At 39.2% G+C, this 16,840-nt stretch overlaps 1 protein-coding gene across 1 annotated transcript in view; it reads left to right on the forward strand.

Annotated features, from left to right (window-relative positions):
- LOC139441999 (glucosamine 6-phosphate N-acetyltransferase-like) overlaps positions 1 to 14,968 on the forward strand; it is a 22,394-nt gene extending 7,426 nt beyond the window's left edge. Inside the window, exons 3-6 of the mRNA XM_071222751.1 lie at positions 7,281 to 7,343; positions 9,367 to 9,497; positions 9,630 to 9,691; positions 10,278 to 14,968. Coding sequence (XP_071078852.1) covers positions 7,281 to 7,343; positions 9,367 to 9,497; positions 9,630 to 9,691; positions 10,278 to 10,428 — 407 coding nt within the window. The 3' untranslated portion in view covers positions 10,429 to 14,968. The remainder of the gene's footprint in view (positions 1 to 7,280; positions 7,344 to 9,366; positions 9,498 to 9,629; positions 9,692 to 10,277) is intronic.
- The last annotated feature ends 1,872 nt before the right edge of the window (positions 14,969 to 16,840 follow it).

Consider the following 16,840-nt stretch of genomic DNA (forward strand, 5'->3'; position numbering starts at 1 on the left):
AGCCTAACACACACACGCACGCACACACGCACGCACGCACGCACACATGTAAGCACACACACACACACACGCACGCACGCATGTATGCACAGCACTCTATAAGTGCAAGAATCTTGAATGTGACATGAAGCCCAATTTCTCCTAATCTCATATCATTCAATTAATTATGGTACAGTGATCTAGTTAATGATGGTAGTTTTGGAAAACAATATTGAAAGGGGAGTTAAGCTTAACTCAATCACTCACATTAATGTGATAAGATGCTCTCAGTATGATGTGTTTTAGGATTTTTGTGTGCATTCATTGATGTTTTAAGACTTCTTGAAGATCTAGGGTCAAGAAATTCTGAACATTTCAAACAGGAACTTAGATGACCTACTTTGAAACATGTCTACGTTCCTACAAGCCAATGGTGTAATAGATATCTGGTTATTGGTGTGAGTTGGGTGATGTCACAATGTATATGTTCCGGTTGAATTGTGGGGTAGGCTGCTTAAGACTATCCTCGGTGTGAAGACAATACCCTCACCCCTGCACCATGTGTAGCATCGGCTCAATGGCTAGACACCTGATAGCCTAGATCCTTGTATATCTAGCCTCCTGCATTGGAGTGAGCCCCTAGTTTCCTAACGCCACTAAGCCTGGATAGTTTGTAATGGACTTGGGAACGTTAGTTTCCGAACAATTTTCACATTCCCCCAAAACAGAAATGCGTTGCTTGATATATAACTGTGGCTGCATATTGGAGTGTCACATATTTTTTGTTTTAGTTACCCAGTAAAACATGATTTAAAAACCGGGTACCACAACACTAAAGACAATAAATTCCACTTTTTCAAACTTTTACTAGACTTTGGTACTTTTTGGTTTTTTTCAATTATAGCCCATTTGGGTTAAGAAAGTCCCATTGCTGTGGTATCTGCACTAATTTCTGACGGGTGGAAATACTTTTGGCAGGGGTCAAATTTCATGACCTTTGGTGACCTACATAATGACTGTATTAGTCCAATATTACATACCAACGTGTAGAGCATCAGGCTTCCAACATTTTGAGGTCATAATTCATTATGTTAGTATTGCTTGTAAAGTTATTCCACTTTCTATCTTCCCCTATCCCGAAATATGGTTCCTCCAATTTGACTCAGGTGTCCGTGTTTATGTGGTGAATGCTACCTCTTAGCTGTGAGTCCTGTATTGCTTGAATTTTTTGTTCATCTATGGGTATATGACTTTCAAAAAGTCATAATGATATTTTGCCACCCAGGTGGTAACAATATCTGGTCTGGCTCATGGGCTATATAGCATATGATAGTGTCGAATGTCAGAAGAGCTGATATGTATAGAAACTGATTTTGTTTAGTCAAATACCATTTTAATGAGATCTCTGTATAACATGTAAGCAGTTACTTAAAACAATCTTCTTAATGTTCATCTTGCTTTAAAAATTCTTCAATTCCCTCACATATGTTTTTAAATGTTTGTTCCCAAACAAAGTGTGAAACATCAAAGGCTAGTGTTTTCCTTTAGGGTAAAAGTTAATGTGGTAAAAAGTAGAACTGTGCATGTAGGTGGCATGGCATCTCGGAATACCGAGGTCGCCGGGCGGCCATGTGTCAACACGGGAGTTTACCCATGGATTTACGTCGTTCGTAGCCCTTCATCAAACACCCATTTGTGTTTGCAGAAACCTCTGTTTTATACATGACTGTATTTTTCAATGGGGTTTTCATTCATAAGTTAACTAATGACTTGCAGTAAACAGAGCCCGTCAATCAGTAAGACGTATGTCGTATTGCAGCTGCTGTTCTGGTAGAGTGATTTATGTGAATAGGCCACTTGCATTGTACTGTATGTGGAACATGATCTATGTGTGTTGGACGTGATTTAGAAAACAATTATTACGATCCTCTATAACAAGCTCGAGTACAGTTGGCCTTGGAAGAATTCATTTGATTTTGTGAAATTTCAGCGTCTTTGATTGAACACAAAGGATACCAGTAGCTGTAAAAATAAGACAAAAATATTATGCACAAAACATATGTAATATACCTTGTGTGTTGTGACAGTATATAGATGGTTAAGTTTGAAAACACTTATTGGTATCATTCATATTTAATCACGGTGTTCTGTTTTGTTAAATTACATCCAGTAGCAGGGAAGCAGCTTAGGCCACACTTTTTAAAATTTTGTTTCACGTTTTTTTCTTCAGCTTTTCTATACCATGCTATACAAGGTTGTTTGAAATGAAACTAAAAATAAATAGTGATGTCTTTTATTTATTTATTTATTTATTTATTTATTTATTTATTTATTTATTTATTTATTTATTTATTTATTTATTTATTTATTTATTTATTTATTTATTTATTTATTTATTTATTTATTTATTTATTTATTTATTTATTTATTTATTTATTTATTTATTTATTTATTTGAAAGTCATTCTGCTGTGGAGTTAAGACTGCAGGTGGCCTCTTGAATCACCATGATCACTGATAGTGATGTAGACATGGAATTTATATATTACATGTTTTATTGTATAAGAGGGTCTATATTACTCGCAGGAGACATACCGGTAATAGAAATAGATATTTTCATGTTTAATTTTTTTCTGGACCAACCACTTTTCAGCATTAAATTAAAAATGTGTGGCCATAACCTTACTAGCCCTAACAGTGATAGCATACAACATGTACAAGGACAACCCCTTAAAAATGTAAATTTCTACTGCAAACTGAGGCTAGCAGGCTTACAAAGTTTAGTGCCCAGTTACATTCCAGCAATGGAAAGATAGTGAGTGAGTGAGTTTGGTTTTACGCCGCTTTTAGCAATATTCCAGCAATATCACGGCGGGGGACACCAGAAATGGGCTTCACACATTGTACCCATATCGGGAATCGAACCCGGGTCTTCGGCGTGACGAGCGAACGCTTTAACCACTAGGCTACCCGACAGCCCCCCAATGGAAAGATAACTTCATTCAGTGGCATTTAGAAGTTGGTGTGGTGAAGAAAGATGAGTTCTATGGATGAACAACTTCTTTATTACAATAAGTGCGACGTTTCGGTGTAGATCCTAACACTTGCATGATAAAGGTTGTAATAAAGAAGTTGTTCATCCATAGAACTCATCTTTCTTCAATGGAAAGATAGATTTATTTTTTTAAATGTCAAACAGATAAAACAGTACATGCATATTGAAAAACGTGTCTCGAGCATTTCCCTAAGCAGCTGTCTCAGATGGCTAGAGGTCTGAAAATCATCAGTTGAAAAGACGTGATCGTTCTGCCTTGCTGCTATAAACCCTGTCCACATCACTTGTATCCATGACAGTGATGGCGACTGCAGCATCCAGAATGAGTCTCTCACCAGGTGAGCTATAGTGTCCTGTGGCTGTGCACATTAGCCTGTGGGTTATTGAGGGTCACACTTCACAGGGTATTGTCACAAGTCCTGTGTATTTGACATGTTGTCAATAATGTCGGTTACATGCAGAGACATTTTGGGGCCCTGTCAGCAGTTGGCTGAAGCTGGGAGAGCTATGTAAACATTTTATCTTTGACCTCAAAATCCCCCTTTAATCCCTCTAGAGATTCTGGTTTAAAATAGATCCCAACTTATGGTGGTTGTAAGAGGCAAAATGAACCGGGTGCTGGCTGAGTGACTTGGTTGATTGTGTGCCATTGTACACCATCAGAAAAGATTCTTGCTCACAGTATCAATCACTGGATTGTCTGATCCAGGCTGTATTATTTACAGAACACCGTCATATAGCTGGAATAGTGACTAGTTCGGCATTAGGTTACAAAGATAAAAAACAATACCCCTTTGAACTTAATTTTTGAAACATTGAAAAACCTGATATTCTTAACAACTGGCAAGTAGAAAAATGAAATGTCAGTTTCCTTGTTTTGCTAACCTATAAGCGAGTAATGCTCACTCACTCACTCACTCACTCACTCACTCACTCACTCACACTGGCAAGTAGAAAAATGAAATCTGAGTTTCCTTGTTTTGCTAGCCTATAAGCGAGTAATGCTCACTCACTCACTCACTCACTCACTCACTCACTCACTCACTCACTCACTCACTCACTCGTCGCTATATAAATGCTATAATCTTGAACCCGAAGTTAAACCTCCATTCCACCCTACCTTATCTTAATCATTCATATGTTTAAGGGCCTGCAGTTTTCCGGGATGAATGAGTGACTATTGTTTGATCCTTGAATCTGCAATAATTAATCTAAACCATTACAGATTAGCAATATTCACCTGGAAAAAAATCATATGGTTTTTAACTTCTTTTGAGAAGTATATATCACAGCTTTTGTCGATAACACGAGCATGGAGTAACACCGTTGGTTCAAGTTTTGTGTAGCACTGCCTGAAGAGACTAGTTTTGTCAAACCCTGTTAGTTTCCCAGAGGTTTCCTATTATGAAAGCTTTACGCTTGTCTGTGAATTGAATTTAAAGTCAATTTATAAGACCCCTTACACAGGTTTCTAGACCTCAGTCAGTCAGCTTACACTTGTGAATAGTGTTGTAAATCTGCATTAATTGAACCTGTTGTCAATGTACTACAGGGGGCAATTTAGGACATGTACGTTGACACATTGTTGAACATGGCTCATGATTTAGGGAGGTCTACCTTAGCTCATGATATCTGCAGGGTCACACTTGTCTGTGTTCGGGTGAGAAAAGGAAACATTTGATAATGTTGGTCAAACCCCCTCTAGGGGAGAACAGATCCCTGGTATATCACCCTTGTCATAAGAGCCGACTTTGCAGATCCGACTTGGTGACATATCTGACTGTGTAATCGTATCCTGATCAGGTTGGTCGTTGTTCATGCTTTCAGTCACTGGTTACCCTGACCCAGATACATAGTTTATTAGCCGAGTGGGTTTTCGTATTGTTATTATCCTATACAGTTAAGTCCCGTTAATCCGACATGGTTGGTTGCAGGTAATTATGTCGTATTAACGAGTGTGTCAGACAAACAAAATTAAGTAGTATCAGCGATCGTGATTGAAAATCGGTAACTACACGATAGATAACTATGATAACAATACAAATACGTTGTTATAAACAAATGAAAAATGAAATATTCATATTGTTACGTTGTTAGCCGAATATGTATTCTAATCATGCAACCTCAAAATCTTAACTCAAAACTATGGTTACGAGCTGTACGACTGAAAAAAAGGTAAAAAGAAATATTCATATTGTTATGTTACTTTGTTCGTGGAATGTGTTTTCTAATCATGCAACCTCGAAGGCTCAACACAAAACTACTGTTACTGGCTGATTCAAAATACTTTTTAAAGCATGGTTTGGGATGGAAGTCGCCAGTTTGAAACTAGTGCTGCAAGGCTCAAGAAAGCTGCTTTCTTAGTGGCTAATGTTGACTCCCTGTTAGTTATTTCATTGGTCGGTCAAATTTTGTGAAAGGTCGTTCTGACATGACTTGTAATGGGATGTCCTCAGCGGTAGTGAGAACTTGTGTCTGATTTTAATGAGATTAAGGCAATCTAATCATGTGATTAATATTGGTTTGTTTATTAAAAGCTTAATTGTTTATTGTTAAGCAAGTTTATCTCTACAGTCATTGTAATATGCATCTACCAGCCGGCTTGTCTCGCATCAAAACACGGGCTGTGTACTCGCTGGCAGATGACCACGGAGTACGCTGATCACTGTGTCGGATTAATGAGACTGATTAATGAGTGATTTCGGTAATTCGTTGCAAATTAGGTGTGTCGGAGTCGGAGTGGATTAACAGGTCTAAATAGCACTGATTTAATAAGTTCCCATTATTAGTGTTGGATAAAGCCATTGTCAGATTAACGAGTGTCAGATTAACAAGACTTGACTGTATAAGGAATAATCATTGTATTATGTGAGCCTTTGATGAACATTATAATCTAATATTTGATATTTGCAACGCACAAACACAGAAGGGTAATGACCTCTTTATCATATTATGTCATCATGAAATAATCAAGGATGTGCTGCTATTCACTGTAGTAACTTTAGAAACCCTGTAGGAATATAATATGATACGATAGAGTGCAAAATGATTTGTAGCCATGATACTAAGTTTTTCGGATTGATTTAAGACAGTGATAACACTAACTTATCTGATACTATTGTTTACAAGATGCCATAGTAGTATGGCTGGACTTGTGCTGACTGATTTATCAGTTGGCAATATTCCAGCTGTATGGACGCAGCTTGTAAGTAGCTGAGTTTTTGATATAGTGATGCTGTTGAGCTGCTGTTTATGGACTGTTAATGTAAAACCACTGAAAAAGATTTTGTTGGATGGAAAGCATGTGAACTGTAAACCCAGTCTTCAAACTTAAGGAACTGAGATTTTTGTCAGACATTAATTTGTTGACCAATGGTTGATGAAGAGAATAATGATGCTGTTCACATGCATATATACCTTTAGCATGTTTAGTTCACTATTCATAGTTGCAGAGGTTTGATTGACCCTTGCTCTGAACCAGGGGCAGTCTCTTTTTCTCCATACAGACACTATAAGGGTAACGCTAGTTTTCAGGGCATTATCATTTGCAGGAGCCTGAGGTCTTCCATTAACTGCCCGACGAAGGAGTGCAGTTGAAAAGACCGAGGGCTTCTACACTTTACAATAGATTCGCATTCTTGGTTGAGCTATTGAAGTGTATCTTCTTGTAATGATTGAGTGAGTATTGTTTTATGCAGATGTCAGCAATATTCAGCAATTTCACCTCAAACAATATCAGGATTTCTTTTTTTTGCAAAAAATATAAGGAATGTAATCTGTTTTCCAACTTAAGACAGATGTTGTCTTTAGTTATCGTTAAGTATCCCTGCTGTAAGAGAGCACTGTTTTCATTGATGGTTCAACAAATACTTTCAAATTTTAATGGGGGCGGTTGGGTAGCCTAGTGGTTAAAGCATTTGCCCATCACACCGAAGACACGGGTTCGATTCCTGACATAGGTACAATGTGTGAAACCCATTTCTGGTGTCCCCCACCGTGATAATGCTGGTATATTGCTAAAAGCGGCGTAAAGCCATACTCATGACAGTGATTCTCGCTCACTCAAATTTTAATGTTTTCATGAATAATGTATTCCCTTGTGTGAACATAGGTGCTCTATGACACTGACTATAGATGGATATTTTAGGGCAATTTAGTTCATTACCGCTGTGATATGAATACTCATCACAACATTATTTGTGTACAACCTGTTTTGTATTTTGACCTCGCTATTCTTTGTCTTCCAGGTTTTCTGCAGCTGCTGACACACCTGACCAAAGTCGGAGATGTAAGCAGAGAAGAGTTTGAAGGTAGGAGGGTTTGTCTCAAGTCGAACATTTGTCATGTGACCTGTGAAGATCTGGGGTACAATAGGTCTTCAGCAACCCATGCTTGTGGTAAAAGGCGACTAAAGAGATCGGGTGGTCAGACTCGCTGACTTGGTTGATGCATGTCATCGATCCCAATTGCGTTGATTGATGTTCATGATGTCAATCACTGTATTGTCTGGTCCAGACTCGATTATTTACAGACCGCCGTCATATAGCTGGAATATTGCTGAGTGCGGCATGAAACAACAAACCAACCAACCAAATCATGTTGTTCGTAGCACCCATGTACACCCAGTTTGTCTAATGATATGATTATGGATCGCCATGACAACAACTTAAAATGGTACCTTTGTTTTATGAAATACTTATGAATATTGTCATGAGACCATATGCTCATCCATCCTATGGTCATCAGTTCTTCAGACCATATGCTCATTCATCCACCATTCCATCGATCCATATGCTCATTAATCCATCAGTTCACCAGTCCATATACTCTCCCATCCAATAGACCATTTGCTTATCAGTCAGTTCATCCATAGATCCTCTATTCATTATTCATCGTTCATCCATCATTAGTTCTTCCATAGGTCCTGCATTCATCATTCATCCATCAGTCCATCCATCTATCATTCATCCATCAGTCCATCCATCTATCATTCATCCATCAGTCCATCCATCTATCATTCATCTATCAGTCCATCCATCTATCATTCATTCATCATCCATCCATCATTCATCCATCAGTCCATCCATCTATCATTCATTCATCATCCATCCATAGATCCTCCATCCATCCACAGGTCCTTACACCTTTGAATCCACACCCATCCATAAATCCCTCCATTCATCCATAGACCGCCTCCGTGGTCTAGTGGTAGAGCGTCCGCCCGGAAAGCGGAAGGTCCGTGGTTCGATCCCCGACCGCGCCATACCAAAAGATGTTAAAAGATGGTACTTGTTGTTACCCTGTCTGGCGCTCGGCATTAAGGGGCTAAAACAAGGACAGGACTGCTCGGAGTCAGTATACTGTGTCTGAGTGGGGTATTCATGTTAAACTGCGGCATGGTATCTCAGTGAGCTAAAACTATAAATCGGCATCAGTCCGGACTAGTACAAGCAGCCACACATACACACACATGTACATGCACGTCGCTTTATAAGTGCAATAATCTTGGACGCAACGTTAAACCCCATTTCACCTCACTTCACCATTCATCCATATCAGTATCTGTTTATTTATCAAACTAACCTTCATTGTACTGATGCGGTCTGGCTGTGCTAGGGTAGATTCAGACCCTGGCCTGGTTGTGCTAGGGTAGATTCATACCCTGGCCTGGTTGTGCTAGAGTAGATTCAGACCCTGTTCCGGTTGTGCTAGGGTAGATTCATACCCTGGCCTGGTTGTGCTAAAGTAGATTCAGACCCTGCTCTGGTTGTGCTAGAGTAGATTCAGACCCTGTTCTGGTTGTGCGAGAGTAGATTCACACCCTGGCCTGGTTGTGCTAGAGTAGATTCAGACCCTGTTCTGGCTGTGCTAGAGTAGATTCACACCCTGGCCTGGTTGTGCTAGAGTAGATTCACACCCTGGCCTGGTTGTGCTAGTGTTGATTCAGACCCTGACCTGGTTGTGCTAGGGTAGATTCAGACCCTGGCCTGGTTGTGCTAGTGTTGATTCAGACCCTGACCTGGTTGTGCTAGGGTAGATTCAGACCCTGGCCTGGTTGTGCTAGGGTAGATTCATACCTGGCCTGGTTGTGCTAGAGTAGATTCAGACCCTGTTCTGGCTGTGCTAGAGTAGATTCACACCCTGGCCTGGCTTTGCTAGAGTAGATTCAGACCCTACTCTGGTTGTGCTAGTGTAGATTCAGACCCTGTTCTGGCTGTGCTAGGGTAGATTCAGACCCTGCTCTGGCTGTGCTAGTGTAGATTCAGACCCTGTTCCGGCTGTGCTAGGGTAGATTCAACAAACTAACCATCCTTGTACTCATGTGTTTTGCAGCCCGCTTCATGCAGATGAAGAAGTGTCCGGAGAACTACTACGTGACGGTGATAGAGAACACAGAATCTGGGCAGATCATCGCCTCCGCCACACTGGTGAAGGAAACCAAGTTTATACACCAAGCCTCTGCGGTGAGTTCCCCAGGGTTCATAGAGGAGGATGTGTCTAGTATGTGCCTGTCAGGAGGGTGGCTGCATTCATGGGGCTAAGATCACTAAGATAGACATGGACTCCCAGTTAATGATGTTCTCTGTATGTTTCAGAGGGGACGCGTGGAGGACGTTGTGGTCAGTGACCTCTATCGGGGGAAGCAGCTTGGAAAACTGTAAGTACTGATAGGTTTAGTTGATAGAGTTTATAGAGTCTGGCTATTAGTTTGATTCAGACCCTGTTCTGGCTGTGCTAGGGTAGATTCAGACCTTGTTCTGGCTGTGCTAGGGTAGATTCAGACCCTGTTCTGGCTATGCTAGTGTAGATTCAGACCTTGTTCTGGCTGTGCTAGGGTAGATTCAGACCCTGTTCTGGCTGTGCTAGGGTACATTCAGACCCTGTTCTGGCTATGCTAGTGTAGATTCAGACCTTGTTCTGGCTGTGCTAGGGTAGATTCAGACCCTGTTCTGGCTGTGCTGGGGTAGATTCAGACACTGATGGTTTTGGTTGGCCGTCATTTGCTTGTTTCATCCTGTTCACTGAGGCTAGGAGCTGATGCAGACAATAACAATGACATTAATTTATTATTAATATGAAATACAAAACAATGTAATAACAAAAATATGATGAAAATTATGAAGTTTTTATGATCAATCAACACAGTCTCATTATTACAACATCTTGATTGATGATATGAAAGTCATGGTTGGAAATATTTATGTTTGATGATTCTGTACCATCCTGTTCTTTTTCTTCTGCAGCCTTGTAGACAGCATGACCTTGTTGAGTGCCAAGGTCGGGTGTTACAAAGTGTCGTTAGAATGTCGAGACCCCCTCGTCAAGTTCTACTCACAGTTTGGCTTCAAGAAGGAAGACGACCAGAATTACATGCTGCAGAAGTGGTGGGATTGATCACTGCTTGGGCTAGGAAATATTTGGTTCTTGGGCTTGTTATGTTTTCATAGCATCGAATACTGAAAGATCTGTTTAGTGAAATCAGTTGGTAATTTGAATTGATTAATTGGTCAATGTCAATTATCAGAATCTCAGGCCTGTTATCGTTTGCACAAAAATTAAATTATGTTATATTTATTTTGCATGTTCAACATGACGAGAAAAAGTTTTCCACTGATTAAAATTACTAATCGTTTACCGAATAATTTTGAAATAAGTTTCCTGAGGATCAGATGATTGATTTTGTGTAAGCTTGTTATCATTAGAATAATGTTTTGTAAATTATGTCAAGGAAACCTATTTTTTTACTGTGAAGTCAAGAATGACTGTTGTTCCCTTGTCAATAGCTGTATGGGTTTCATCTGTGATCACATTCAAGATCATCACAGCCAATATCAGTATTTCAAGGGACAAATATCCCTTAAGCTTTCATCCTAGAGAGTAGCTAGGATGAAGTGAATAAATGACAATAGAACATGGATATAACAAACATGGACAGAGTGAACAAACGAATACAACGAACTGTTACAAAATCCCAGATTTATCTCATATATATTATCATATAAAATTTATTTACGTAACAAACTCTTTTCCGCGAACTCACGTATATAGCGAACTGTCTGATCCCCGACAAGCCCAAATACCTCTAATTAATGACGTGTATAGTGAACTGAGAAATCTCACTCAGTGTCGAGTGTCACTGACAATTGGCTGTAAGCAATCAGCGGCGAATCAACACAATCAGCAGTGACAATTCAACCTTGTTAAACTTGCTTTTTGTTAATCTTGTTTTTTGTTAATCTTACCTGTACATGTAATTCGACTAATCTTGTCTGCAAGACAAATTACGTGTATTGTCTTTTGTTTTATCCAAGATGATGGATGTTTCTAAGCGAAAATGTATATAACCAACGTATATAATGAACTGATTTCTCCGGTCCCTTGTTATTCGAGGGGGCACGGGTGGCTTAGTCGTCTAAGGCGCCGCAATTCGCTGTGCAGAGTTGCGTCCCTTGGGCACGCCAGAAACCTATGATTGTGGGTTCGAATCCCGGTTCGCCCCAATTATGTTTCTAGGTTGGTCAGCACCATACCCGTGCTCGTGGGTTTCACCGAACTGGTAAACGTCTGAGACCTGCATCTTTTTGGGCTTTCCTCCCACATTAAGCTGACACGCCGTGATATAACTGTTATACTGGAATACTGGAATACTGTTTAAAGCGGCGTTAAACCCAACTCACTCACTCACCCTTGTTGTTCGTTATATCCATGTTCTACTGTAGATATTTTAATTCAGTGGTTGTATCGGGCTGCAACACGTAACATTACTACTCACAGAAATAATAGATTTGAGTTGGTTGTGAGTTGAGTGAAGGCAATCAGGAGTATTTCAACATGATTAGAGATTATATGATAGCAACCAACAATGATATTAAAACATCAACTCGTTTTAAAACATTTATTGGTTTTCTGAGAGTGAAAAGGACACCACAATGCAATGCACTGGGTTCGAGATAATTTTTTAGCCTTTGAGTATTTAATGCCATGTTATCATTTTCATTGGGTATTCAAAACATTTTTACTCCCTTAAGCTAATGAGTAGACAGGTTTGAAATTCTGTTTAAAGTTCCAAAATTTGATTATGGATTTATTTATTTTTTTAACGCCACACTTAGCAAGATTTCAGCTGTATGACGGCGGTCTGTAAATAATTGAGTATGGACCAGACAATCCAGAGATTGACATCATGAGCATTTTGGGATACGATGACCTGCATCAACCAAAGCAGCAAGCCTGTCGCTTCTTACGACTTTTACCGCAAGCATGGGTTGCTGAAGGCCTCATCTACCACGGATCTTCATGGGTCTATGGTAATAAACACTGGCAACTATATAGCGCAGAATCAGTGGTGTCATGAAAGGCGTTATCGCGAGTGACGACTGTAGTTACGTTTTTAGGTTGGCACAGAAATATTTGTTGATGAAATGACACGTTATTGTTTGAAGTTCAAGATTAAGATTATAAAGGATAAATGCTTTATCTAAACTGTGAGTGAGGGTTCCATCCTACCAGGCTTCAGAAAACTTAGATAATCTGGCAACTCACTTTTGCTGTTTGATTCGTACATCCCTGTACGGGCCATATTGTCGCACATTTCTGAATATAGGAAGGTACCTGGGCTACCTAGATGACCACGACCACTTCTACATAAATACGGGCACTTGGGAAGGTCAGTGGTTAGAGTGTTTGATTATCTAGCCTAGAACCTGAGTTACAATGTTTGAATCCACTTCCTGGTGTCCCATAACACTTCAGTCAATTTCTTAGAAAATTCTAAGAAGCTTTATGAACACCGCCCCTGGTGTCCCTAGCTATGATGTTACTAGAATACTGCTTTAGGGATGTTTACTTCACTCACTCAAACTCTGTTTACTTGTTGCAGCCCCAGGTGATCTTTTGTCCATGTTGCCATGGTTACTGTATACATCAATATTTATTTTGCTATGAATGGCTTCTACTCACTGAGATTTATCAGATGGCAGCTTTGCATGTTTTTGCTGTAATATTTTATACTGAATGGCCAGAGATTTCCCTGTTGGGACACAGATCAAGGTTAATGCATTTTGAAGCATATACAATTGAAGTTGTTTTATTCTTAAACAGCTGTGTTGTTTATTGTTGTTAAGGATCTCAGTGTGATGAATACTGTTTGTTTAAGAAATAGACATTTTAGTTTTTGTGAATGCTGTTATTTTATTTGGATATTTTGTTATGAAGATGGAAATATGAACAAATGAGATTGAGTTGATGCAGATGCTTTGTTTCTGTACCAGTAGTAGAAACTGAGGAACATATTTTCTTTGACATCGTTTTGATTTGAACAGAGGACATTTAATTTAAATATAAATTTAAATTTTGCATGCAAAATGGACTGTTTTCAGCAGTTTTAAAAACTTTTCTTTTGTTTGTTTGTTGTTTAACACTTCACTTAGACAATCCAGTGATTGACATCATGAGCATCGATCCACGTAATTGGGATACGATGAGATGTATCAACCAAGTTAGTGAGTCTGACCACCGGTCCCCTTTAACAACTCTGTACACAACTTTTCAAAGTTCTGTTTTAACTTTTGATTTGTTAAAACACCACGATCATCAGGTCTCATGTTACAGAAGCGAGACCATCAGGTGACCTCCTGACCTCCCACCTTCTGCTAATGACCTCAAAAGTTTTGTTCAGTGTTTCCTAACATATTTTGACTTGTATATATTCATGTCCATGATATGGATGATGACCCTAGATCTCATTGTGTAGACTAATTAATCTCCGGATCTTCTTGCATGTATCTGAATCCATAGATGTAATTAGTTGTCTTCATATTTGGGATTTAAATGATATTTCTTGCATTTTGTTGTTTTAGCATGTGGGCAGTTCACTTCAGTAAACAATAAACATGAATGTTCAAGACCCATCTTCCCGAGGCAAGAGAGGTAACTGACTATAAAAGTCCAGTTTCCACCCTTGTCGAACTAGGCTGGTATTATGGAACTACATTTTGGCTGGACTAACGAGTCTATGCATAGTCCAATCAAAATCGCTTAACAAATTAGACATCCTTTTCGTAAACAAGATGGTTATCAACGTGCCTATTTCGGTCAACTGAAGTATTTGCAAAGCATGCGTACCGTCATTTGGGCGTGGACAGATATTATGCAAATCTTTTCATGTTTTTAATCAAGGTGCTCACGTGATTTGATGCACTTCGCGATGTAAGACCCGTTTTATCACAATATAGATCTTGATTATCGATCAGATCGTCCTGACTGGGCGCCACCATTTTGGGTGAATCAATCACAAATGATACGAGAGGTGGAATCTGATTGGTCCATAGGAGAGGCTTAGACGGGACATTACTGGAAATAGCCACAGGTGGTACTACGATCGTGCCCAGTAATACCAGCCTAGTTCGGCAAGGTAGGAAACTGGACTTTTAAAGTCGGTTAACTCTCTTGCCTCGGGAAGATGTCAAGATCCGGATGTCCAGTAGACTGGCACTGTTTTCTCTCCAACTAAACACAGTCATGACACACAACTATGAGATATGTGTCACACTATTGTAGATTGCACACTTCCACCACTACTTGAGAGCCTCTGCCAAAGAAAGAGTTAATTTATTTATCTAGTATTTATTTCTTCATCTTGTATTCAGCAAAACAGTAAACCTACACTGTCCAAATATATTACATTCTCATGGATGGGGAGCTCAGTTTTACGTTGATTTGTTTTCACATGGCCGACGTGAAAGTTGTGAAAGAGTAATTGCTGTGATGGAAAATTTCTGGTTTCTATTCAACCTCTTTTAAAATTATATTTCAGTATGCAAGATATGTTCTTGAAGTCATGTGCATCGTGGGATTATTCAAGTATGTTTGTTGTGCTGGGTATGATCAGGTTCCCAGTTTGTCTGGCATGTAATAAACAATAATAAATATTTAATATTGTCTTTATTTATTTTTAACAAATCAGTATTAACTGCTGAATTATTGCCAAGATACAATGAACTGCATTGTTTGTTTAAACTGATTATTTAGTTAAATTATTTTAATTATATCAGTAGATCTCGAGTAGTTGCTATTCTATATTTAGGATGGAAAGATTCGAAGTAGTTAATTTATTCTGACTAAAAATTGTATCCTAGAACAGAAAAGTTGTTGTGCAGAATGTTTGGTTCATGGGGTGCCCCCCCCCCCCCCCCCCTCTCCCTCTCCCTCTCCCTCCCTGCAACAGTGGGGTGTAACTGAAATACTGTATTTCCTCTGTTAAGAGTTCAGTTATTAAACGCGCCATGATAGAAATTGGCTGTTATCAGAGGCCTTGGCCCCGTTCCACAAAGCGATTGACCTGTCCTTATATTAATAAACCATCTCCTATGAAATGATCATTGCTTGTGTGGGATTGTCTGCTGTATGTTGTCCAGCATGTCATACTCCTTTACTCATTCTCACGTCTGCTCCATATGTTTGCTGTTTGTCAATGGAGGGTTGGTGGGGTGGCCTTGTGGTTTAAGCATTTGCTCGTCACGCCGAAGACCCGATTCGATTCCCCACATAAGTACAATGTGTGAAGCCCCTTTCAGATGTCCCCCACTGTGATATTGCTAAAAGCAGTGTAAAACCATACTCAAACAATGGTGTTAATGGTGTCGGACGGAATCAGACACAAACCAATCTTCATGGAGTGCCAAATGGACAGACACCAAAATGTCTTCAGTGCCAGACTGACACCTTCAAATCTGCTTATAATGGCCTCTGTGATATTGCTTACAAATACATTATGTCAAATCATACTTTTTGGCGAGAATTTCTGTTGGAAGTTGATAATTATCTGTTTTTATGCAAATATTTGGGATTTAGTAATTGTTTTAAATAATTAATCACTTTGGTGTATAAATTCAAATATTTCATCTTGATATAATTTCATCAAATATTGATGTAATTTCAGAACAGGTTTTCTGATATTCTTCAAGATTATATAACGCTATGCCCTAGATGCAGTGTCAGCATTGACATACTCATACTGTTGTGTTAGTCATTAAATGCCAGCTGTTAGACACCTTGTAGATTACATACCCAAAGGGCCGAATGGTAGACAAATGATTTACGTACCCATTCTCAATTTGTATATTCCCCAAACATTGGTCTATTGTCCATAATCTGCAATGCGGCAGTGTTTGAAATATGTAACCAGCTGATGGGACCTGGATCTCTCCTATAGTATGACCTAGCAGCTCAAACCACAAGCCAACAATGGACCAATTTAGCTGTCATTTGTAGAAACTTTCTTTTCACACTTTTGAAATTGGTTGTGGGTAAATTTAGATGTATTTGTGTGTTGTTTAACACTGCCATATACCAGCTCCATGTAATCAGTGTATAGTTTGTAGATAATCAAGTCTGGGCCAGACAAACCAATGACTGATATTATGAGCATCGCCCCACGTCAGGGTAGAATGACATGCAATCAACCACATGGCTGAACCTGGCCTCTTAATCCATTTTGTTGCCTTCTAGTGTTAATTTTTGTTTTAAATTCATGGATAAAATTGTGAAGAGAAACATTGTATTCCTATCATTCTGTCCAAATAGTGTTATTTTCTCAACATGTGAATAGGGGTGAACAGTGTCATTTTCTCATCATGTGAATAGGGGTGAATAGCAATGGAACACTGGAGTATTTGAATCCAGCCTGTATCGTGAATAATACCTTGATGTTGTCTTATGAAATCCTCGCCTATTCATATATAATGATGCATCAGACCACAGAACTGGTTCAAAATAGGTGGTTCATTAGAAGATACAATGTACCATG

Source organism: Haliotis cracherodii, unplaced genomic scaffold (genome assembly GCF_022045235.1).
Source record: "Haliotis cracherodii isolate W230 unplaced genomic scaffold, xgHalCrac1.p SCAF_5, whole genome shotgun sequence".
Classification (NCBI taxonomy): domain Eukaryota; kingdom Metazoa; phylum Mollusca; class Gastropoda; order Lepetellida; family Haliotidae; genus Haliotis; species Haliotis cracherodii.